The 24,729-nt window shown below is 44.3% G+C and overlaps 1 protein-coding gene across 6 annotated transcripts in view; it reads left to right on the forward strand.

Moving 5' to 3' along the window:
* The first annotated feature begins 5,259 nt into the window (after window positions 1–5,259).
* Window positions 5,260–24,729, forward strand: part of RBFOX2 (RNA binding fox-1 homolog 2) — a 267,307-nt gene continuing 247,837 nt past the window's right edge. For 2 of the 6 annotated variants that reach the window (XM_058568454.1, XM_058568455.1), the window contains exon 1: window positions 5,260–5,897. In XM_058568454.1, the coding sequence (XP_058424437.1) occupies window positions 5,712–5,897 (186 nt within the window). In that variant the 5' untranslated portion in view covers window positions 5,260–5,711. The remainder of the gene's footprint in view (window positions 5,898–24,729) is intronic. The other 4 variants (XM_058568453.1, XM_058568456.1, XM_058568451.1 and 1 more) reach the window with 2 other exon arrangements.

A 24,729-nucleotide genomic window follows, 5' to 3' on the forward strand; every position in this document is an offset into this window, starting at 1 on the left:
GGCCAGTGGACCTGGAGTAGGGGGATGGGAGTTCCTTTGTCAGTAACCATCTGTGTGACCTTGAGCCTGTCCTGTCACCTCTCTGGATCTCAGTTTTCTCATCTGTAAAATGAGATGTAACACTACCTCCTTCCCGGACGCATTGTGAGGATTCAATGCAAAACAAGCTCCCAGTTCAGGGCCTGGCATGCATTAGGGGCTCTGTAAATATCTGAACCTTCCCTGCCTTTCCCTTCTGAGGTCATTTCCACTTTTAAAACATCATGATTCTTTGCAGGAAAGATGGATACACCAGGTTATGTATACCAGGGCCTGGAAAATACAATAAAATAAAACACCTTCCTCCATTCTGTAAGGAAGCAAGAAAAACCGAGGACAAAGCACAAAACAGACAATGAAAACTTGACTTGAGAGCAGGGTGGGGGCCAGGGGCCAGGGTGAGGGCGGTGACGGCACTAAATGAAAAACAACAACTCAATACCCTGCTATCATCCTTCATCAAACTACAGAAATAGAAACCAGACAAACACATTATGTGAAGGGCAAAAGGGTTGGCAAGGTTCTGGCCTATAGGAAAAACCCAGGTTCAATAACGCCATGAGCAGAGGGAGGTAGGAAAGAGAGGTCAAAGTCAATAGCGGGGTTTGTGTCAGAGCAGCTGGCTTTATAGTCCTAATGAGGCTTAAACATCACAGGGTCCTCTTTGGCTGAACTCAGTTTCTCATGGGGCTCTGTATCTGCTCCTGGATCAGCCAGCCACATGGCAGGAGTGGCTTCCACTTCCTCTGGCCGATGAATTATCAAGGGTATTCTCCGCCTTTCTTTTTTGGGAAAAGAAAGCTTTGGAGTAGAAAATGCTCTCTTCTATTTATATCTGCTCTTCTCTCGCTGATTAGAGAGATGATACATTTGGGGGAAGGACTCAGGCCCTGAATGCACTCTTCTTTATTTAGAAGAGGGCATGGTTAAGATAGCATTTCTAAGATCATCTGCTCTGCTCTGGGTCTTTATCTGTTCTTCCAGGGGCCATGAGAGATATAGGGTTGACTTTTTGAATATTTTCAGGATTGTTGGAATAGCCACATATTTTGTGTCAAGCTCTGTTCGCAATGTTAGGGAAACAGAAATTGAGTAAGGGATTAAGAAAGTGCTCATTTTCTCAAAGAGCTTATAGATACAAAGATTTGTACCACCAGCTTGTCTGATGGCTGCTGGTAACCAGAGTACTGGGTTAACAATGACTGGCTTTTGACTAGATCTGTCATAAGATCTATTATCTCCTAAGGTCCCATAATAGCCCTGTGGCTAGGTGCTCCAGCACCCACTCACCTCTCAGTCTCAGTTTGGGGACCACAGCTGGTCCTGACTCCAAACCCCGTGCTAGGGGTCTTTATCGGGGTTTCTCCTGGTGAACAGTGCTGAACTCCTCCTAAGCCCTCGCAGGCACACAAGAACTTGCTCACTTTTTATCAGAAACCATATCCTGGGAAACTCCCCCTCATTTTTAAAGACCCAGATCAAACATAACATTCTGGGTGAAGCTTGTCCTGTCTCCCTCCGGCACGGGGAGCTCCATCTTCCTATAGCTCCTATAGCTTGTGGCACATAGAATAGTCATATTAATAAACATAATAGGAGTAATAATAGTAGTAAAAAGGTCTAAGTTACCATTTATTGAGTGTGTCTATGAGCCAGGTGTCATGCTAAGTGCTTTGCATGCATTATTCAACGCTCAGAAGAACCCCAGGGGCCATACTATGATAATCCTCGGTTTACAGATTGTATCAGGCAGGAGTTGAGTTTGGCTGCATGTAGAAACCTGTCCACAGAGGCTTCACCAAATGGGAACTTATTTTGCTCAAATAACAATACATTAGAGGTAGACGGGCTAGGGCTGGTATGGTGGCTCCACAATACCATTCCTAGAACGTAGCTTTTGTTACTGTGGACACAAGACGTCTGCTGTTTTCCCAATCTGTGTTCCAGGAGGGAGGAAGGCTAGAGACAAAGGGCAAAGGATGAAGGGCAGAGTGCCTTTTCTTCTTGTGGTTTTGTCTTACTAGTTGGGAAGGAATGCTGTCCCCTACCTACATCTCACTGGCCAGAATGGGGTTACATAGCCACCCTTAGCTGCCAGGGAGCCCGAGAATTCTTTTTTTTTTCCCTCTTATTAAAGCTGGGCAGATTTGTGCCCTGAACAAAATTGGGGTTCTGCTAGTAAGGAATTAGAGGAGAATGGATACTACATTGGGAACTACCAGTGCTTGTCACACAAATGAAGAAACTGGGCCTTAGAATGCTAATGATCTTGTCCAAGGTCAGACAGATGGCCAAGTTAGACTCAAAACCATGTCTACTTGACACCAGATTCCATGCTCCTGTCCACTAAGAGAGATGACCTCCTGATCATGATGCATTACAATTGTCTTTTTATTTGATCATCCCTTCCCTAGACTGTGAGCTTCTCGGTGCTAGGAATCAATTTTATTCACCTTGGTACCCCAGACTGGTGCCCATGGTTTGTCAAATGGAGAAATGAATAAATGTTAGGACTTCAGTAGTTTCTGTAGCTAAAAATTCTTTCTAGGAAAATATTCAATTGTCCTCCTCCTCTGTGATGTTTTATAACCACCTGTTCCCAAACAGGTAGCTGCAGAAGTATGTGAAAGCAATGACCCTGATCTTTGTGCCATGGGCACATTTGGCCTCTTCTACTATTCATAGGCTTCTATGCTCTCTCTCCCTAAGTGCTTAAAGCTTGTTTACAGGGCAGGGTCCAGTTTTTCTTTGTTCTGCCTGGTCATTCAAACATTGCTATATCCCATCGCTCTATTTCTTAGGGACATGTGTGCTACTTGAGTAACAATAATTTGAGTCACAAGCAGTCCCGACCCCAAATATCATCTCTTGCTGGGTCATGGAGCAGCCCAAAAAGGACCAGTTGGATTCCAGTATTTTGGCAAGGCAGGTAGGGAGGAGAGGAGAATTCTTAAGACACTAGTTTGGAATGTAAAATTTTTAGAAAACCAACCACTGATGTCCTTAGGTTAAAAAAAAAAGTCATTGTTGTTCTGTAGGCCACCTGGAAAATCCTGATTTTTCTTCAAAGCCATGATGCTTGGTTGGACAGAATCAAGCCCATCTGCTGTGGGGTACTGCCCACAGGGACTCCTGACTTCAGCTGGGGCTGCCTAATTCAGCTGAAGAACAAGCTTGCAGGCACTTGGACTTCCAACTTACTGGCCCAAACAGCAGATTAAGAGATGCCTGGGCTTCTCTTTCCACTGCATTGCCCCCTAACCAGTAGCTTACTATCATTAAACACATTAGATGATAAATATTTACCACTTATTAAGCAGTTACTATATGTTAGGTGCTGTGCTAAGCGCTTTATTTTGTCCCATTTAATCCTTAGAACAATACTGTGACTATTATTGTCATCTTACCGACAAGGAATATAAGGCTTAGTGAAAATAAATGATTTGCCCCACATAGTGGTTGCAGCAAAGGGTGACTTGGGGAGCTTTGTCTGCCCATCCTAATCTCTAGCAGCCCCACAGAAGCCACCTTATGTAATTCAAAAACCCAATAGTAGTGATAATGATATTCTTAGATATCCTCAAACAATCCTTTCAGGAAAGTACTATTATTATCCTAATTTTCAGATGAAGAAACTGAGGCATAGAGAGGCTAAGTAGCTTTCACAAGGCACCATGACTTGTAAGCGGCAGAGCTAAAACTTGGCTATTTTTATTGATCTATAACACAGCCTAGGTAAAAACAGCGTGCTCACTATGAAAACTCAGCTTCAAGACAAATCCTCTTGTCTTCCTTTCCAACTAGCCTGCAGGCCCTAAACCCCTTCTATATAGAAATTCCTAACTCATCACTGGTCCAACATCACATAGCAGGTGGTAAAGCTTGGATTCAAACCTGGCTTGGTCTGACTCCAAAGCAGGGATCTTTACCACTGTACTGTTCCAGCACCAGTCAGGTTAAATCCAAGTTCAAAAGACAAATTGTTGACCCATCTGGAAATGGCCCTAGAAATCATCTAACCCAGGGTTTCTCAACCTCAGCACTATTGACATTTGGGGCTGGATAACTGTTGTGGGGACTGCCCTGTTCATCACAGGCTAGTGAACAACATTTCTGGCCTCTACCCACTAGATGCTGGCAGCAACCTCCAGCCTGGAGACATTTTTGGGGGGAGAGGGAGAGGGAAGGGGGCAAAATCATCCCTGGTAGTGAACCACTGATCTGAACCATCTCCTCATTTTTCAAATGATGCAGCAGGGGTTCAAAGAGATGAAGTAACTCGTGTAAGCTAGTTAGTAGAACCCAAGTGGCTCATGCAACATCATATCTCCCTATAAAGTACAGGGAACAATGCGGAACCCAGAGAAAACAGATGCCCTCTTGGTCCTTACAGTCTGGTAGGAGACAGAAGCTATTACACGAACATCTCTACTTGCATGAAGTTGATAAGCTGTACAGGCAGCAAGATGTAGAGAAAAAGAATATGATCTGGTGTCCTGAGATCTGGATCTGCCACTTTTCAGCTGCCGGACTTAACTAAGCTTCAGGTACATCATTAGTGAAACGGAGACCCTGGTATCTATACCATCAGCTTCAAAACGGGTCTGTGAACGCACTGTGTAAACCGTAAAGCTCCTACAAACATCAGGTATTATTAAGATGATCAGGAATGTGATGATAATAATAATTATGATTAGAGTAAAAGCTTTCAGAAATGAGGAGAGCCATGTAGTGGTGGCTTCATTCCTGGACCTTCCAACCGGAGATCCCCATTCTTCTGCGGGAGAAGGAACAGGCAGAGTTCCCTCCCACAGAGAGCCTCTTCCTTCGCCTGAAACCAACGTGGCCCTTGAACTCCGTACAACTCTGCCACCCTGCCCTCAGGCCTCTCAAGCTCCGCCCGCCGCAGGCTGCGGCCCCGCCCTTAAAGGAAACAGACCCCGCCCCCTCCGCGCTGGCTGGAACTCCGGCGGCGCCAGGCCTCCAAGACAATCCGTCGCCCGTGCCGGAGATTCCCGAACTCTCCCGATCTCTTCCCGGCCTCTTTCGGGCGCCCGGAGCGGAGGCGGCGGAGATGGCCGAGGGGCGCTGGCCCCGCCCCCTCACTCCCCCTCCCGCCCCGCCACCGCCTCCGGCGCGGGCTGGAGTCCCAGATCCCGGTCCCTCCCTCGTCCTTTCTCTCTCCCCGCCTTCCCGGTGCTGCCAGAGTGGCGGGTCGGAGGATCCCGGCCAGTCAGCTCGGTCCTGCCTCGGGCCCCTCCTCCCCCCACATCAACACCCCTCCCCACGCCTCGGGAGCGGGACCGCCCCCTTCCTCCCTCGGCCGGCGTGGGGTGAGGGCCGGTGTGAGGGAGCCAGCGCGGGCGGGCGGGCTCCGTGAGGGCGAGAGGCGGGGCGCGCGGCGGGCGGGCCGGGGGCCGCGTGTGCGCGTGGGGCGCGAGCGAGAGCCCGTCGCGACCCGCCGGCGGCCCGGAGCCGAGGAGCCGGCGAGCGACGAGCGGCGACCGCCGAGCGCGGAGGGGCGCCGGGCCCGCGCGCGCGCGCACGCACGCACGCAGGCGGGGGCGGGGGCAGGCGCGCGGCCGCCTGTCGCGACAGTCGGGGCCGAGGCCCAGGGGGAGGTGGCCTGTCGCGGGTCGCCCGGCTCCCGGAGGCGAGGGGGGCGCGGGCGGATGGCGGAAGGCGCCCAGCCGCAGCAGCCGCCTCAGCTCGGGCCCGGCGCCGCTGCCCGGGGGATGAAGCGGGAGTCGGAGCTGGAGCTGCCGGCGCCCGGAGCGGGAGGAGACGGAGCCGAGCCCGGCCTGAGCAAGCGGCCGCGCACCGAGGAGGCGGCGGCCGACGGCGGCGGCGGGATGCAGGTGACCGCGGGGGTGCGGCCGGGGCCGTGAGGGTGGCGCGGGGCTCCGGGGCTGGACGGGGGCGGGCTTCCCGGGGTCCCGGCTCGGAGGTGGGAGGGGCGGGTCGGGGCCTGGTTGGGAGGTGGGGCGCCCTCCGGCGTGGAGGCAGAGGGTGCAGGGACCCCGGTGTGCCCGCCAGGGTCCTGATTCCAGAGAGGACGAGGGGCACGACGCGTGACTGGGTTTTGGGGGGAAATCGAACATGGTTGAGATGGATTCCATTTGTCCCAACCCTTCCTGGGTTACTTGGCGGGGAGTGGAAGCCGGGAGATCCTGGGTCTGTTGCCCAGAGAGGCGCGGGACTGAGTGGAGGACGGGGGGACAGTGGTGGGAAACCTCCCAAGAAGGAGGAGTACCTTTGGCACTCTCGACACCCGCTGGCATGGGGAAGGAGCGGCATATAAAGGAGAGGCGTGGAAAGCGAGAAAACTCCTCGAGAGCCCAAAGGGGATGTGGCTTAGATTGTGGGTTAAATTAGTTACAGAGGAGGGTGGGAAGTACAAGGAGTTGGGTAGTGCTGTGGGGACACCGTGGTGCTCGGTCTCATTAACTTTATGGAGCCTGCTAATGAGTCTGAAGAGAGACACAGAACATGCCCCTCCTGTACTGTGCCAGTTGTATCTTAGCCCAGCTCTTTAATGTCCTGGGGTGTAAAAGAAAATTTATAGGGCTGTTAGAGGACTGGATTCTGAGTCGTGAACCCAAGCATGATCTGGTTGATTGGGCAGGGAATGGGAAACGGAGTTATGATGTCAGTTGACTTTGTAGTTTGAGGAAGAGCGTGAAACCTTTGTAGATTTTAGGATTTGATCTCTGTTCAGAAAATACTTGCTATGAAGTGGTGGGGCTCACCTACCAGCAATTGTGTAGACATCTGCCTAATTCTTCAAATCAGAGAATGTTAGAGACAGAAGAGACCAGAGACCTCATCTTTTCCAGGGGTTCTTAGCCTGGATAGACTTGGAAGATTCTTGTGCAAAAATAGTTTACGTGCACTTTTTGGTGGGGGAAAGGCAAGAGTTGTCATCATCTTTTTGGTTTGTTTTTGGAGGGGATTCAAGTCCCCAAATGTTTTAACCACCTCCTTTTTTAGAGGGGGAATGCAAAGTCCAGAGAAGACTAGTGACTTGCCAAAGACTACCCAGTGAGCTGGTAGTAAAACTAGAACTAGAAGCCGAGTCTTCTAATTCCTACTCCTGTGCTCTCTCCATTACACCGCTCTTGGAAATCTCTGCAGCGCTAAAAGACTTCCTGTGCTCTGCTCCCTGCTCTGGAAGGCTCTGCCTGACTTCCTGTGTTAGAGAGGGAGCTCTATGGAAGCCTGGCATGTTTGCTGTGTTCTTCTTGGTCTCCTGGCAGAGGCCACTCTGTTACTTGTGTTGATTTGGGTAAAGTGACCCTCTTGGTGTTTATTTTTGAATTCTTTTGTTTTGTTGGCCTGCTTTTGTTCTCCATTAGAACTCTGTCAGACAGAGGGATTGTGAGAAGTAAAACTCAGGGCCATGGAGAAAAGAGAGAGAATATGGGGAGACTTCAGGTGAGGTGGGTTAACATTGGATGATAAGGAGAGAAGAGTGGATGTGGGTGCTAGTGAGCATGTTCCGCTTGGCGTGTGCATATATATCTATGTGTTCATGTATTGTTTCTGTCAATCATGGTTAATAGTGAGACTCTGCCTCTCTTACCCCCCTCTTTCCTCCTGGGGCCCATTATTTGCTGGTTGCCTTCAAATTGGCTAAGGATAGTACTATTTGGAAATGGAGCAGTGTATGGGGACTTTGGAGTATGCAGAGGAAGGAGTGGATTAGGTCCTTTGGGTACAAATGGGCAACTTAGAACTATCCCACAGAGAATCCTTTTTTCACTCTGTGTTTTTGGGGATCTTTATTTATTTTTCACTTTGTGCATTCTCATTGTCGCAGTTCTAACGCTCCATGTCACACAGGTATTCAAATCATCATTGATTTAGCCCCCTGCCTTCAACTAGCTGTATGTTTCTGGGAAAATCCCTTCTTTTTGGGCTTCTGCTTCCTTAGTTGTAAAATAAAGTTTGTACAGGATGATTTCTAAGTTACCTTCTAAAAAATACGTCAAGTTCCCTGACCTTAAGGTACTTGGTGCTTACAATCTAGGTGGCCAGACAAAAGGGTGAAAAGTTAAAAAAGGTGTGTGTGTGTGTATATATATATGTGATTTTTTTTGTAAGTTCCAGAGGAAGAGGAGAGGAGATACCACAGGGTAGATGCATGTCACAAGGCATTGCATAATTTAGAGCCAAAGTATGCAGAGGACTTGTGCCACGGAGTCCAGAAGAAGGAGGTGGAGGGGCCGGCCCAGAGGCGTAGTGTTTTAAGTTTGTGCGCTCCGCTTCGGGAGCCCAGGGTTCGCAGGTTCGAATCCTGGGCATGGACTGACACACCGCTCATCAAGCCATGCTGTGGCGGCATCCCACATACAAAATAGAGGAGGATGGGCACAAATGTTAGCTCAGAGCCAGTCTTCCTCAGCAAAAAGAGGAAGATTGGCAACAGATGTTAGCTCAGGGCCAATTTTCTTCACCAAAAAGAGGGAGATGGACATTCCTACTGAAATGGTCCAGGAAGGTGTTACAGGGAGGTTGAAATTTGAGGTGTAATCGGGAATAAAGGATAAATAATGTTCATGTAAAGATAAAATTTAAGCTGAGGTGATTTACACCTCTAGGACTTTGCTGTATCATTCTGATAATAATGATAGAATATTTCATATTCATTTAACTAATGTTTATCGAGCAGCTGCTATGTGCCAGGCACTGTTTTAGAGCCTAGGAGATATGGTGGTGAACAAAACAAAGACTCTGCTCTCATGGAACTAGTATTCTAACTGAAAGAGGTAGACAGTAAAGAAATCAACAGCTATTAGGTGGTAGTAAGTGCTAAGAAGAAGAAAAAGCAGGGAAAGGACAGAGAGTGATGAAGAAGATGGTCAGGGAAGGCTTCCCTGACAGGTGACCTTGGAAGGAAGTGAGGGAATGGGCCCTTCAGATATTTGAGGGAAGAGGGTTCAGGTAGCGAAACTGTGGGTGCAGAGGCCCTGAGACTGAAGTGCATGTGATGTGTCTGAGAACAAGAGACCAGTGTGGCTGGAGGCAACCGAGCAGGGGTGAGGCAGTCTTAGGAGATCATATCAGCGGGGTAGAAATGCCTGTACGCCCTCTGTAAGTATACACTTTAAAAATCTGGAGTAGCTACCTTTTTGGTATATGGGTTTATCTTAAAGCACGTGGTTTTTTCTTATATGTTAACACACATGGAGTTTTCCAGGGTCATAGCTCCTTCTGGGAAACCTCCCCTGACGAGTTAGTTCACACCAGTCAGACCCTCTTGCCTCTTATTATATTGATGCTTAATTATACATCATTTGTATTGTTCATTGTTTTATTGTTTTTGTTTCCTTAGTGAGGCTGTTAGCTTCTAGAAGACAGACACTGTATTTTCTTTGTGTTTATCCTAATGGTTTAGGATACTGTTCATAATACCTAGTGCTTTTGGGTACATAGTAAGTGCTCAATGCCTGTTAAGTTCAAGTTGAAATTTACCTTTTAAAAGTCATTAAGGGGTAGAAAAAACCATGAAATTCAGGAGTGAGAGTACCTTTATGAAATTCCCCAATCTTTTCAAAGGATGAACCCTTTTTTACAGAAGAGAGTATTTTGCTGGAGTGGATTTCCCAAGGCTACTTACTCAATGGAGCTGCAGCTCTGAGCTGAGGATTCTAAAGCTGGACCCTGTTGAGTTACAGCTGCTAAGCTTTTAGAGTAAGTCATTTCTTCCCAAAGTGCAGCATAGGGGACACGAGAGTATCTGTGGTGCTTATGTTAAAGTCCTTAGGCTCACAAGGAATCCTAGGGGAGAGAAGAAGGGGCGATTCTTTCAAGGGCAGCATCTAGAAGCTTTATGTGGATGAAAGAGGAGTCAGTCCAGCCCTGGAAATAGTATGGAAATAGAGAACTGTGAACCATGGAGGAGGAAGGAAGAGACAAATTCAACTGAAAACTGGAATATGATTTGAGAAATGAGGTTAGTTGTTAAAGAAGGTACTTGGAGATATTATACTCTAACCTGCTGGAAAGTTAAATGAGTTACATGGATAGATATTAGAGGTTCATTTCACTTTAAGCGAGTCTGATATGTATGAAAATTGGGCTTTATAAAACATATTGAGAATGAATTCTTTTGGTCAGCTTTTCTAGTGAATATAAACAATTTAACAGAAATTCAATTTTTGTGTAACTTTCTAGGAACTTAGCTCCTGTATAAGGCAAGGTGCACCTTAATTATTACTTAGAGCTTTCAGCAAAATTCTTTATGGCAGTGAAATGTTTGTATGTGATTATTATATGGCTGACCAACCTTTTCTGACCATGGAGTCATAAATCTAGTTTAGCCCAGTGGGTTCAGCAGTTGTTCATATTAGCGGTTGATTCTAATAGTGGGAAGACTTTCTACCTGGTCTCAGGGAAGGGGCTCTGGGTAACTTGTAAGTGCTGTATGGATGCTGTATTTCTTGAAGTAGTTTATCTTCTCATTTGCTTTTTTCTGAGATTCTTTCCTCCTAGGTGGATGTCTCTTTGGACTCTCATTTGGGTATTTGATACTGAAATGGAATATGGTGCTACCATTTTAGTAGAGTTATAAAAATAATGTACTTTCCTTCCAAGTAATTTCATGAGCAATAACTCAGTGAAATTATTGAATTTTTCATTTCTACCTGTCTTAGTCTACGTGGGCTGCCGTAACAGAAAAGCATAGACTGGGTTGCTTAAACAACAGAAATTTATTTCTCACAGTTCTGGAGGCTGGAAGTCCAACATCAAGGTGCTGGCAGATTCGGTGTCTGGTGAGGGCTCTCTCCCTGGCTTACAGACAGCTGCCTTCTGGCTGTGTGCTGACATGGCATTCCTTGGGTGTCTGCTCCTGGAGAGAGAGAGAGAGAGAGAGAGAGAGAGAGAGAGAGAGAGAGACACACACATCTCTTCTGAAGGCACTAATCCCATCCTGAGGGTCCTACCCTCATGATCTAATCTAAACCTAATTACCTCCCAAAGGCCCCACCTCCAAATATCATCACATTGTGGGCTAGAGCTTCAACATGTTAATTTTGGGGGACATAGACATTCAGCCCATGACACTACCAGAGTGGTGAATATTGTAGATGGAGAAACTGAAGCACAGTCACATAAAAATCATTCGTGTTTTTCAAACCTCACAAGGAAGACTGGGAATGTAAAACTGGAAATGTCTTTGAGAAGGAGAAAGTCACATCTGAATTCACATTGCGCATTGTTCTTTAGGTTGACTCAAGGGATTAGCCTGAGTTGAATTTGTCTCCCAACTCCCTCTCCCATTTTCTAGCCACCTTGTCATTTTTTTCTCTATCACACTGACATGTGAACACAACAGAAGCTAACTAGAGATTTAACTTTCATTTTGATATAAAGCAGACTGGTGCAGACAGGCCTCGAGATTACAGGACTGTGGAGGACGAAATTCACTAGTGAATCTCTACTTGGACATCTCTCAGGCCGTCAATTTGATGTCAGGCTTTAATAATTTGTAGAAGCAATAAAGAGGGTCGTTTTAGTGAGTGGATTTGTTTGAATTTTTGTTTATGCATTTGTAAAGTGTAGTAAATGTCTTTATTCTGGGGCAAATGTACACGTCCTTCAAAGACAGGAGGGAAGAGCGTCAGAGATGATGGAAAGGAAATGGGAATAACTGGAGCATGAGCAAACAGATGGAGCGAGGAAGGCGACTGCATTTGGTGTTTTAGGTGGCCCCTAGGAGTATTGAGTTTCTCATTCTTCTCTCCTACAGCCCTAATACAGGCAGGCAGCTTACATGGGTAAGGTTTCATTATCTAATCCATCCTAGATCAGCTTGAATAAACCCATTGGCTGGTGCTGATCTGGTTAGGAGGGTAGTGCAAAGCTGCTTGAGCCAGGATTGGGGCAAATCGGATCAGAACTGACATGTGAATCCTGGACGTATTTCTGTAATTTGGGTGGGTAAGGTAGTTTGGGAAATCACTTGAGAGAGAGAGAGAGCGGGAGCGAGCGCCAGCCAGTGAGCAATCAGCCATGAGTTTTTTCAAACGCTGTCTCAGGGAGTCTGAGGGGAAAGTGTATGGAGGATTTCATCTGTTTCTCTGGAGTGTAGCGAGATTGCTTTGATGATCTGAGTCTGAACATTTTTTGGTCACTGATGCTCAAGAGTGACCTTTTTTAGTGGCGTTTGGAGATTCCAGTTGTGATCACTCAATTGTGACGTCTCTGAGTGATGCCTTAATTCGAGACTGTGCAATATGGGTCCCCTCTCAATTTTTAAAGGGGAGATATTATTATTATTACCAACTTTAATGTGTAATTATACTTGTATCCGTGTATACTTGGAGTATGGTGTCGTGAAAGAAGCACTTTTTAGAGTTTCTCATAATTGGATTTGAATCCTGGCTCCTCCATTTAACAACTGAATGACCTCTGGCAAGGTATTTAACATCTGAGCTCCTGTTTACACATCTGTGAACTGGGTGAATTAATCCATACTCTAATGAGCTGCTCTAATGAGTAACTGAGATTATTTAAAGTGCCTGTCATGGAACCCAGCAGTAAATGTTTATTTCTTGCCTCCCTTATAACCTGCTGTACAGCACTCAGTGAATTCCTGCTTACTGCTTGATCAGCATGGAGTGGTTAACACGTCTGGTTGATTAAATGCCAGAGTTGGGAACTACTGGAGATGAGCAGTGTGTTCAACCAGGAAACCTAATTTGCTTGTCATCTGGGTGGAGGAGGTGAATGGATCTGGTCATTGTGGTCGCTCTAGTTAGAGGAAGAGGAGACATTTACTTCTGTGCTAAGGACTAAAAGGACTACGGAAGTATCTGAGTGCCCGCATGGGGCATGTGGATGTTTCATGGAACCTGTGGGATCTCTGCTGGGAGTGTGGGTGACAGATGCACTGGCTGTTTTGGTGGTACATGGATGCAGGAGCCGTGAAAATGCCGTTTGTGTTTCAAATTTTATAAGGTTTGTTGGGTACATATATTGCATCAAATAGATGGCTCCTTTTGTTCTCATTTTGGTTTGTGGAAATTGAGCTGGGATGCCTATGTCTCTTGTGGTCTCTTTCCAGTCTCTTCACACCCGCCCTCCAGACTACCAACAGAGTCATCCATCTAACAGAGCTTAAAATCATTTGATAGCTTGTCTTTGACTTCCAGATCAGGTCCGTTCTCTTGTTTGGCCTACCAGGTCTTCTGGCCTGTCTTCTGCCTGCCTCTCCAGCCTCATGTCTTTGTACACTCCACCTCCAAGGCCCTGTTAAGGGGCTTGTAGTTTCCTGAGCGTACTGTGCCACCAGGCTCGGTCATACCTCTGTGCTTTTGTTTCTCTTCCTTCTACCTGAAATTCCTGCTACACATCTCTCTCTCATTTGTAAGGCTCAATCTTCAAGAATCAGTTGGGATCTTGAGTCCTCCTGGATGCCTTTTGTGTCAGCTCCCATCCGTCCCACATTCCTGCTGGTTTCCAAAACGTCATGCCCATAGCTCTACTTCAGCACTTTTTAGCTTAACATTTGTTCAGATGTCTGCCCTTCCACCCCTACCCAGACTGTGAGATCAGGGGATCCTTTGGGATCCACAGGATTTAGCACCGTGCCTGGGGGCCCAAGTAGTCAAGAAACTATCGTTCTTGTTGAGTTGAACTTTGTCTCCCTGCTCCTCAGGGGGGTCCTGCAGATGGCTTTAATTGTTTCTCCAGGTTTTCCCTGGGGTGTCTGGCCCTTGGTCGGCTTTCTAGCTCATGTGAAGACTGGGTGTTGTGTGATTTGTGAATGGTACCTGGTCTTTTCATTGATATTGGGGTTAAAGGTGAGAGAGGGGTCTTTGAAAACAGAAGGTGGGGTGGAACTGAACTGCCGAATGTGTTGGGTGGGCATGGCAACCTGATGTTTAGTTTCCTGTGCTCAGATATTAATTGAGTGCACGTGTGTATGTGTGAAAAGAGCCTTTGTGATGGTGTAGTTAAGGAAAGTAGAGGAACCACACGAGTGAGGAGCAATTAGAGCTAACCTGTTCCAGTTCATTGGAGCAGTCTGTTGATCTGCCTTTTACAGTGCTGCTGAGAGATTCTGGAGTGTTGCGCTTCGGATGTATTACCAGCATTTGGGACTAAACCTGTTTGATCAACTATAGACCTCAACCTTTCCATTCCCAACCAGTGAATTTCATAAGCTCTTATACTGTAGCTTGTTTTTATGGATGCAGGAAAAATACCAAACTGAGACACCTCACACAATACATGTTGTTTTTCAGATCTCTCCTTGATATGCTGGAAAATGAGGAAACTTGATACAGTTCTTAGAAGTCTCAGCTTTGGAGTTAGAGTCATGGAAGTATTTTACAGGAACCGTCTCTCCCTGGCCTTTGTTCTCCCTGCCTCCTTCCCTTCTGATTTGTGCTCCTGTGTAATCCTGACCTGTTCTGCAGGCTCGAGCCTTCCCTTGCTAGTTTAGTTGGGGCCCCTTTAAAGGTGAATGTGTATACTCCGTTAGTGCCTCTGGTTTTTTTGGATTCTGAATGGATAAAGCAGGTTCTAAGAAGGGGATGAGAGAGAGACCAAGCAGTAATATCACTTCCTTCTGACGTGTCCTGCACATATGTGGCGTTTAGAAATTCAGCTGAGGATTCAAAGCACAGGACACATGATAAATACCACTTATGAAGGAGATGATGATTTTGAATTGCCAAATGATAATGGTTGGGTAACTGCTTAAAACCTATTTTCCCAAGGCTGGAAACTGAGCCTTTGAAGTTTAGACTTCCACGTGGGTGTGCTCAAGCATAATACTTGGTTTTTTTAGGGACCTGAGTCCCCAGAAAATACTCTGGTCTGTGGGATTTTTCCCATGTGAAGGCTAGTTCCTTGGTTTCTCCTTTGCTGAGGAAGATCTTGCACTAAGTATTGGATATTTTATTCCAGGCATGTGGTTTTTGAGGAGGTACACTGTTTATTTTTCTTTTTGGCTACATTGATTTTGTCGGATCCTTATTGTAAATACCACAAGCAAAGCATAATTTATTGGGGGGGATGGGCGGGGGAAGCTGTGGGACTCTCGGCTCTGGGATTTGGGGTGGGGGCAGAAGCGGCTCTAGTAGGCTAGAGGACCTGCAGACGTGGCGTGGGGGCGCTGTGGGGTGTGAACGTGGGCTGCAGCTCCTGCTTGAGTTGGAGCACTTGGAACAGAGGCCCATGGGAAGCTCTCCCAGTTGCTTTATTTTGAGCAGCTTTTCCTCTGCAAATTGGCAGCTGTTTGGAGGAGGGGGCGTTAATTGCTGTCAGCCGGAATGATTTCCAAAGCAGATGTATATGGATTTGATTTAGGGATTTATTTCAGGGGTGTGTGGTTTGTCCTGAGTCAAGAGGACTTGGGTTCCATTTTCCTGGAAGTTGGTGGGCTTTTCTGAGCCTGCTCTATTTCTCTTGGACTGTCAGGCAAGTGGAGCAGCAGCTGCATAGTTAGCCCTTGTTGCTCGGAGCATAATTTCATAGGTCATCCTCTCTTGGGGATTTTTATACAGTCACATTTACAGCCTTAAGTTTTCTTTTCCCTTTTTTTTCCTTCCGCAGTTCACTGCTCCACAAAAATTCTGAGGAGGGTGGTAATAATTTTGGGTAGAAGGCAGGATTGTTTAACTCCCTCGCCAGCTTTCTTACTTACGCAACCCCCGCCCCTCCAACCTTTGCAAAAGAATCTGCAAATGAGGTCGCTTATCCCCGATCAGACTGGCTTATCCCCTGATCAGCCTGAATATGTGGCTTTGACAGCTTTCACCTGCTATTTCTTAGTTTCTAGGGAATGGGGTCGTGGGACTGTGATTTCAAAGCAAGAACTGGCAAAATTGGGAGATGTTTTGTGGTGACTCCCAGCACCCACAAAGCTTAGCTCATTGGCTTGCACCTCGTACAAACTTCCAGGAACACTGTCACTGTCAGTGACTGGCACAGTGGGTTTGAGGACTTTGTTGGAACTTCAGGAGGTCTCCACACTGGCTGCCTCTCACAGTGGGAGCTTTGGCGAAGTCGTAGTGCTTGCTTTGAAGTCTGACTCTGGTCTTCTGCTGTCCATCTCAGAGAGAAGCAGGGGTGGACTTGTTTAAAGAATGGAGAATCATGCTGTACAGCTGTCACTTATGTGGTCCTTTTAACATGTGTCTTTGTTGCTCTACTAACATACACATTTTCCTGTATGTCTTGTATGTTGTCTTCATACTTGAAGCATAGTCTGACTCGTTTCTTTCAATAAGCTGATTTGGCTAATTTTGATATCCTCTCGGACTTTGAAGTGATGCTGGTCATATTTAAAAGTTCTCTGTCGGGGCTTAGGGTTATTTCTGTTGGCTAACTCCTCCCCATCCCCAGCTGCTGCTCATTATGCATTATAGACACATCTTTTGTGCCCCTGCTTTATGGTAAACATCTTCAGTTGCTTATTGTGATACTAAATAGCTCCTTTGGCTGCAGCATTTTGGCTTTGAGCTGGCTGTGTTTACAATGTGGGAGATCAGTTGTTAACTTTGGCTTGTTGCATACATACAGCAGAAGCCTTTCAGAAAAGTGCTTATCACAGACCATTCGTGATTTCATAGGCTGTATAAAAATGCTATGTTGAACAGACACCCATGTGTCTGTGTGTGTGTACAGTTTTCATTTCTCCTCACTTGGCATCTCTTGCTCTAGGAGCGGTTTAGAGTGTTTAGAGCGAGTGTTATCATCTAGGCTTTGCTTTATAGTCCTGGGCAGCCTGATTCAAGAAACCTTTATGTTTGATTTTCCTGAGTTTGCTATGGGGATCATTTACCCTGATTGGATTTTAGCTGCACTTTTAATTGTTTTCTGCAGTGTTAGTTTTAGGCAAATAGTAAATACTTGTTGGTTTAACAGTATCCCAGAGTCTGAAGAAACCTAAACAATTTGACTGGTCCAGCGTCCTGTTTTAAGCAAGGACATTGTCTAATTCAGAGTATCCCAAGCTGTTTTCCATTGATTGCTCTTTGAGAAATTACAGTAGGTATCATTCCAAAACAAAAAAAGTCAAATAACTTTGGAATAGAGTAAACCAGACTTTGAACTATTGCATTTTACTTTTCATAAGCAGATGTTGTGACTCTAAATTCATAAAATGTATTTAGTGAAGCGTCTCCCTCTTACCCCTGTTTCCCATCTGCCGTGTACCCCCTTCACCAAACCGCTAACCCCTGTTGTTAGTTTCTTGTGTTATTCCTCCCCTCTTTTTTACACAAACGCTATCACACTCTCCACATTCTTTTGCACCTTGCTTTTTCATTTACTGCATCAGAGGTTAATTGTTTTTAATGTAACAGAGTTTATTAATGTTTTCATTAATGGTTTCTGTTTTTTGTGTCATGATTAGAAAAGTATTTTCCACTCCAAGATTACAAAAAATAGAATGGGCTTGCAGATAGACAGACTTAAGTTGGAGCCCTAGCTTTTCCACATCACAGCTGTGTGATCTTGGTTAAGTTACTTAACCTTTCTAAGCCTCAGCTTCTTCCCTTGTAAAACATGTTATAGGATTAGTGTAAGAATTAGAAGAGATAATGTATGCAATGTGCTTGGTTCAGGGTCTGACACTTAGTAGGTATTCAATACATAATGGCCGTTTTATTATCATTACCAAGCCCTGTTGTCTTGTACTCCAATGCGTTTGACTTCTTAAAGGCAGGAGCAGTCTCTGAATCTTTGTATCCTTGGCTCCTCCATCAGTGCCAGGGATAGATTATGATAAGAACTCAGTAAATGTTAAAAAAAATCAACTTTTATACAGTCTGTTTTTTAAAATCTTAAAAATGTTTGTTGCTTTTTCTGTAATCACCATCTCTGGGTTTGAAGCATGATGACTAAAATTGCACATAATACTCAACAATTAAATTTATATTATGTTTTATAGTTTATAAAATGCTTTGACACAGGTCCTTATTTATTCCCTACAACAACCCCAAAGATAGGGGATTCTTCCCGTTTTTCGGGGGGTGAAAATGCTCCTCTCTAAGCCTTCTGACTGGGAAGTGGCAAAACTGATGCCTCTACCTAGCACTTGTGGTTCTTTATCCAGTGCCTTTTCCTTTGGGTCTCATGCCCCTCAGACCAAAGGGTGTGACTGATAAGGAATGGAGCGAATACGTACCTCACTGTCTTTGCATGCCATGTGGTTAATACTGAAAACATCTTACCCATTACTTGACAGCTGTTTCATGTAGAACTTGAAGTTAACACTGAACTCCAGTTTCCTTCTTCAGTAATTTGGATCCAGCCAGTGTTTTGAATTGGGATTTTGCTAAGATTTATTGTGTACTTGTATGTGCTAAGCATTGTATTAGAGACTTTATGGGTTTATCTCACTTGCCTGTAGTTCGTATTTGGGGGAGTTAAATGGGATAATTGGTTGCTGTGTGTGTGGTAGTTTGTTATTGTTCTTTGTTTTTTGCCTCAAAGTTATCCCATCTCTAATTTTCTTATTGATCAAATAATGGATCAGCAATAGATAAATGAATGGATTGATAGTGGAGGGTAGAATGAGATCATGAGAGCAAAGATCATCTAGGAGTTATCTGGACCAGCGCTTTGCTTCAGTCAGTAAAGTAGATGATGTGCTCATTTTTATGGACAGGTTATCTCAGGCTCAGAGAGAGTATGTGAGAGCAAGCAGTAAGCTCAAACTTGTGACTTCAGAGCTAAGTAGAATCGTTCATTTCTTAGTCTCTTTTATTATTCTGGAGTGATTTCTCTGAGAGTTTCTTAAATGTAAAAGGGGGAAAAAAACTTGATATATTTTTTAAGCATATAATATATTCACATGGTTAATGATTCAGAATATGCAAAAGGTTGAAGAATAAAAAGTCTCTGCTTTCTCCCAGCCACCTAGTTTCTCTCCTTGGAAGTAACCAGTGTGCTTAGTTACCTAGGTATCCTTCCAGAGGTAGTACCTACATATTTTCTCTACCATCTTTAAAAACTCACATGGTAGTATTAATATGCATGCTGCTCTGTACTTTGCTTTTCTCTGTATTTGGAGATCACTTCATATCAGTTTGTAGACATTTTTTCTCTATTTATTAGGTTTCTGGAATTAGGATTATTCTTTTCTGGTCTACTGAGGTATCTAAATGTCTCTGGTAAGGATGACTCTGGTTAGTACGGGATCTCATAAAGTATGAGTCTACGTTTTTATGGAATCGTGGAATTGCAGGGTCGGAGACCTCATCTGCATCTCTATTCTTTCACCTGAATACCCTACAAATCCCTGACTGATGATACCTTTTAGAGATGTTTGAGGAAAAGATAGGCATCCTCAGCTCTCCACCTGCCCAGACAGCTGCTCCTGGTCTTGTCTTTGTGTGCTAGTAGGGCCCATCTTGAGTCAGATACCCTTTTTGTCGTTGAGTTAGTAATGGTACTCAGGATCTGCCTTGAGTCGTTGCACATAGAATCTTAACCGCAGTGTGATTTTATTCAGTATGACAGCCTCTCTACCAGACATATCTGAAACACCCAGGTTCATCCTAATTGAATGTCACTGCTGTCAGCAGGCTGTTCAGTGAACCACATTTGGTGCTGAATAGGTGTTTGCATCTTGGGAGCCATATTTGCCATTAGTTTCACTTAACCCCTGTGTTTGTGGAAAGCCTGGGATTGAGTGAATGCTCTTCATGTCTGGCATATGACCACTGCGACTGAGGCTTGATGGGAAGTAAAGAGATATGGTTCAACAAACAGGGAATAGTTTTCTTGTGTTTACTGAATAGTAGTAGATTCTGATTCAGACACAGAATTAAGGATTTCAAGCTTAGGCTTGACTCTAGCTCAGTTCACCTTGACATACTTCTGCATTTAAAGATATGAGATGAAAAACAGTGCTTTTCAGAGTTGGCTTTTGCAGTGGACCTTTGTCTACACAGAATATTATAGAGGAGGTAGCATTCCAGCTGTTTGGAGAATGAGGCCAGTGGGGATGTGTCTTGCACTGTAGATGAATGCTGACCTCCATTGTGCACTGATGCTGGTCTCACCATATAGTCTTCATGGTCCCAAGGAGTTGCAGTGAGGGAATTAGGCCTCCTGGGTCTCTGCGGCCCCAGGCGGTGAATGGAAGCAGGCAGGGCACCAGATGCTGTGTCGTTTTCCCTATTGCTTCTTCCTCCACACCTGGTATAAGGTTTCCAGGCATTTGTGCAACCTGATAGCAGAAAGTGCCTGTCTTAGCAGTCGAGAGAGGGGTTGGCAGGTGGCTCAAGTTACTCCGTGTTCCTGATAAGAGCCATTGATCCAGGCTGGTGGCTGCTGGGGGGTGGGAGCTGTACTGCTAGCGTCCTACCCAGCAGGAATGTGGTGTGGGTCTCTGTGGTGTTTTGGACTTCAGGAATGTAGCCAAGGCAGCTTGAGAGGTCTGGCCAGCATCTCTAGGGAAGCAGCACAATCTGAGAAGCAGATCTTGCCTTAGAGGAGATGGGTCTTAGGAAACAGTGGCACATGGGAGCGGAAGAAGCACCACATTGAAAATATGAAGTGCAAACTCGAGGAATAGAGGTGGTATTTTGTGATTCCACCTCTTAACCTAAAACCCAGTTGAAGCATTTATTGAATCCAGTAGTACTAGGCACAGTAATGATTAAGACTTGAGTTTACAGTGGGCAAGTGGATATGTACACAGATAATTTTAATACTATGTGATAATTGCTCTGTAGAGGTATATGCTGAGTATGTGTCAAAGCCTAGAGCTTTGGTAACATACACTCTGTGGACAACTCTGTCAGAGCAGTTACCACACTGTATTAAGATACTGGGTTAAGAGGAGCCATTCTGCTGTTAGACTGCCTGGATTCAGATTCTGTCTCGGTACTTGCTTAGCTGTGTGTCCTTTGGGCGAGTTACTTACCTCCCCCATCTGCTTCAGTTTTTCATCTGTAAAATGGGGATAATAATAGTTTCTACCTCACAAGGTTGTTGTGAGTATTCAGTGAGTTAATATAGTAAATACAGTGTGCTTGGAAGAGTGCATTGTCCATGGTAAGTGCTATGTTAAGTGTTATCTATTATTGTAGCAAAAGCAGGGGCACCAGAGACCATGGCAAACACATGTCGGCCAGTGGCATGCAGAGTTCAGTATTTATTGTATTCACTGAAAGATTTTTAGCATGCATTATGCCAGGTACTGTACAGAAGTAAATGAATGAAATGTTAACTGACTGTGTGATTGTGTACAGTACACGATGAGAGTCGGTTTTATGGAAAGTTGTGTAGAAAGAGTATTGATGTGAGAAGTTTGGTATCCTATGGTAGTTTCAGAGAAGGAATCTTGCTGTTCCTTTGGGAGATGCATTGGAGGCCCTTCAGCTTTCTTGACATTTTGAAGATAGGCTATATACCTTACTCTAAGGTAGGACAATTCTTAACTATTTTAAGCAGGTAGGAATCTTTTTTGCTTTTTTAAAACCTCTGGGAGAAACCATGTTAGATCAGAATCAGTCCATCTGCCCATCCTTTCTTACTTCCCTCTGTCTCTCCCTCTCTAAAAGGGAAAAATTGCTGATATTTAAATCACTTTCATTGTTCTTTATATTAAAAGTAAACCTCTCATATTGTGCAAAAAATCTCTTACCCTTTTGCTTGGTCATTCATTCATTTAACAACATTTGCGTGCTTACAACATGCTAGATCCTGGGGTTACAGAATTAAAGAAGTGTTCTTATGGAAGCTATAAGGTTTGTTGGGGCAGGTTTCTGGAACAACTATATGTTAGGATATAAATTTGATAACACAATGTATTGATAATGGTGTAGGTAGAGAAATGGGTACTCAATATTGCTGGTGGGGTGAAAAGTCGCATAACTTCCATGAAGAGCTATTTAGCGACATCAGTTAAAATGTAAAATGCATATATTCTTTGACCCAGCGGTTCCATCTCTGGGAATTGATCCTACAGATACTCTTGTATCTGTGTGTAAGAATATACATTACAGCATTATTTGACATAGCAGAAGGTTGAAAAAACTAAAATGCTCTTTGACAGGAAATCTATGAACTAAAATAAGGCACATTCATTCATAAAATGGAATATCATACAGCCATTAAAAACAATTAGCTCTGTATGAATGAACGTAGAAGACTCTAAAATACATCAAGTGTAAAAAGTCAAGATGCAGAAAAGTGTATAATTTGTGTAATGAGAAAAAGTATATATCCATGTACATCTAGACTCTTTTTGCCAAGAAATGCAAGATTCTGGTAACAGTGGTTGCCTTTGGGGAGGGTTATTGAGTGATGGAGGAATAGAGGTATAGGCGAAGACTTAATTTTCATTGTATACATTTTGTGCCTTTTGAATTTTGTATTACATGCATGTGTTGTTTTAAAAATAAATTAATTTATTAAAATTACATAGGAATAAGTACAGGAACTATTTTACTTATGATCTTTGAACTTGCTAATATTCATAGAAAAATAAAGTTATGTGTTAGAACAAAAGTGTGCCAATTCTGCTTACCAGAAACAAAGAAAACATAGTGCTAGTGGTGGCACATGGTCATTTTAATTTTGTCTGTCACATCGTTTATTGTTGTATAGGGTATTTCTAGTGCTTATATTTATTATTAACGATATCTTAGTATATTTATTGTTAACTGTCTCTTATTCAGTAAGGGTAAACCTCTGATTATAACAAAACTGCTAATATGAAGGGGTGGATAAATGTAGAGATGATTAAAAATGGAAGTAATGTTAGAAAATGATAAATGTTGAATATGTGTATGGGATGGATCCTTCAGCAATGCAGACAATTACAAAGGGTCAAGTGCAAATCATAAAGTGAGTTGAGAAGAAACAAAACAAGTCAGAACCGCTACCATAAGCCTCTGTGGTTTTCTTAAGAAATGTTCCCTCACTAAATATGCATGCGTGGGTTACTTGGATTTTTCCACATTGGAATTTTATGAACTGATGGACTTAGGAGCAGCCTTTCATTCCAGGCCTAACCTGATAGTAAGTAGAGGAGCTTCTGTACCCTCATAGGAGTGAGTATAGTGTTTCTGTGGGAGCATGAGAGAGGGATTCTTCCCCAGCTGGGGTTGGATGGGCACAGGGAGAACATTCTGCAGGAGCTATTGCTGAGTATCGAGTGAGGGAGAAGGGGTTAGATAGGCAAAGGAGAGGGAGGGGCAGGCCATTCCAGGCAGAAGCAGCAGTCTGTACCAGGACGAGGTATGAGAGGAACTGCAGGTGGGTCAGTGGGGTTGGAATGGAGGGCGTGAGGGCAGGGGATTTTCCCAGAGTGTCTTTGGTAGTTAGTTCATCCACAGACTGCCATACCCTGGCAATCGTGTACCATTGTGCACGATGCTGGCTGGATGATGGTGACTGGATTCTCCTGCCACTCAAGTAGCATGGCCTCATAGTGGTAGGTGGAGTAGTGGCAGTCTTTGTTCATCAAAGAGAAAAAGAAAAAAAAAGAGTAAGAGAGAACAAAGAAAACCTGTATTTGACTATGTTGTGTATATATAGTTGTGTGGCCTTCTAGCAGAATTACTTATTTTTTTTCAGCTGTCTTCATCCTAGAAGAAGCTTTCCCTCTATTTAGAATCACAGTTTGAGTGCTGCATGGAAACAACTTGAACCTTATGTTCCATTTCATTATATTTAAATTTATGTGAAGCACTTTCTACCACGCAGGCATACATTTTGCTCTTCATAGCACGGAATGCTGTAACAACAATGTTTTGTCCATCAGAAGCTTTCAAAAAATTTTATGAACGTTTAAGTGCTTAATCTCCACAGTATACCAGGGTAGGTGGCAGGTAGGCAAGTGATATTTTTTCACGTGTCTTGTATATTAGCACATTTTGGTTGTTCCTGCCTCTTAAGGAGAAAGTTTTTCCTTTGAAGCTGAAATGTTCTGTGCTTTGAATCCACTCAAAGACAAATTATTCTGGAAAGCTTGAACCAAACCTGGTCAGATGCTTCTGAGTTATGAGAGAGGGATTGAAATAAACTTTTTCAGCTAAAAATAATTTTGCTCACAAGTTACCAAAAATGGCTGACTAGAAGTGCTTTTAAGATACTTGTCTAAGCTACCATAAGCTGAGGTCAAGAAGAAAGTTTAGAACACTTTTTGAGAAATGATTGGCTCTATTTTGCCAAGCTTCTTGTTCCATAATTACCTCATGAGACAAAAGCTGGTGCAAAGGGTTATGCCTTAGACTCAGTAGGGACCTAGAGAGTCTTTAAGTGGGACATGTATACTGCCTGTTTCTTGTGACAGTAAACTTCTACCTGTGGAAGACATTAGGGTTAGGTGAAAATGGGGCATTTAATTCTAAAGATATTGTACAATTGCCTGTGCTAATTAATTATTTAAAGCCCTTATCTCTTGTTGCAGAGCAATTTTTCTTCTCAGGGAGTATTCGTCAGTCTCCACAGAGAGCCAAATGATGGGTCTTTAGCATGTGGAATTGTCGTGGATGCTCTGTCATCCTGTTAAGATACTTCTGTGCATCTTGTTGAATTGTGGAATTAAAAAAAAAAATCACTCACAGGGCCTGCCTAGTGGTGTAGCAGTTAAGTTCGCACACTCCGCTTCAACGGCCCAGGGTTTCCAGGTTCGGATCCCTGGCGCGGACCTATGCACTGCTTATCAAGCCATGCTGTAGCAGGTGTCCCACATATAAAGTAGAGGAAGTG

This window comes from Diceros bicornis, chromosome 25 (assembly GCF_020826845.1).
Source record: "Diceros bicornis minor isolate mBicDic1 chromosome 25, mDicBic1.mat.cur, whole genome shotgun sequence".
Lineage (NCBI taxonomy): Eukaryota > Metazoa > Chordata > Mammalia > Perissodactyla > Rhinocerotidae > Diceros > Diceros bicornis.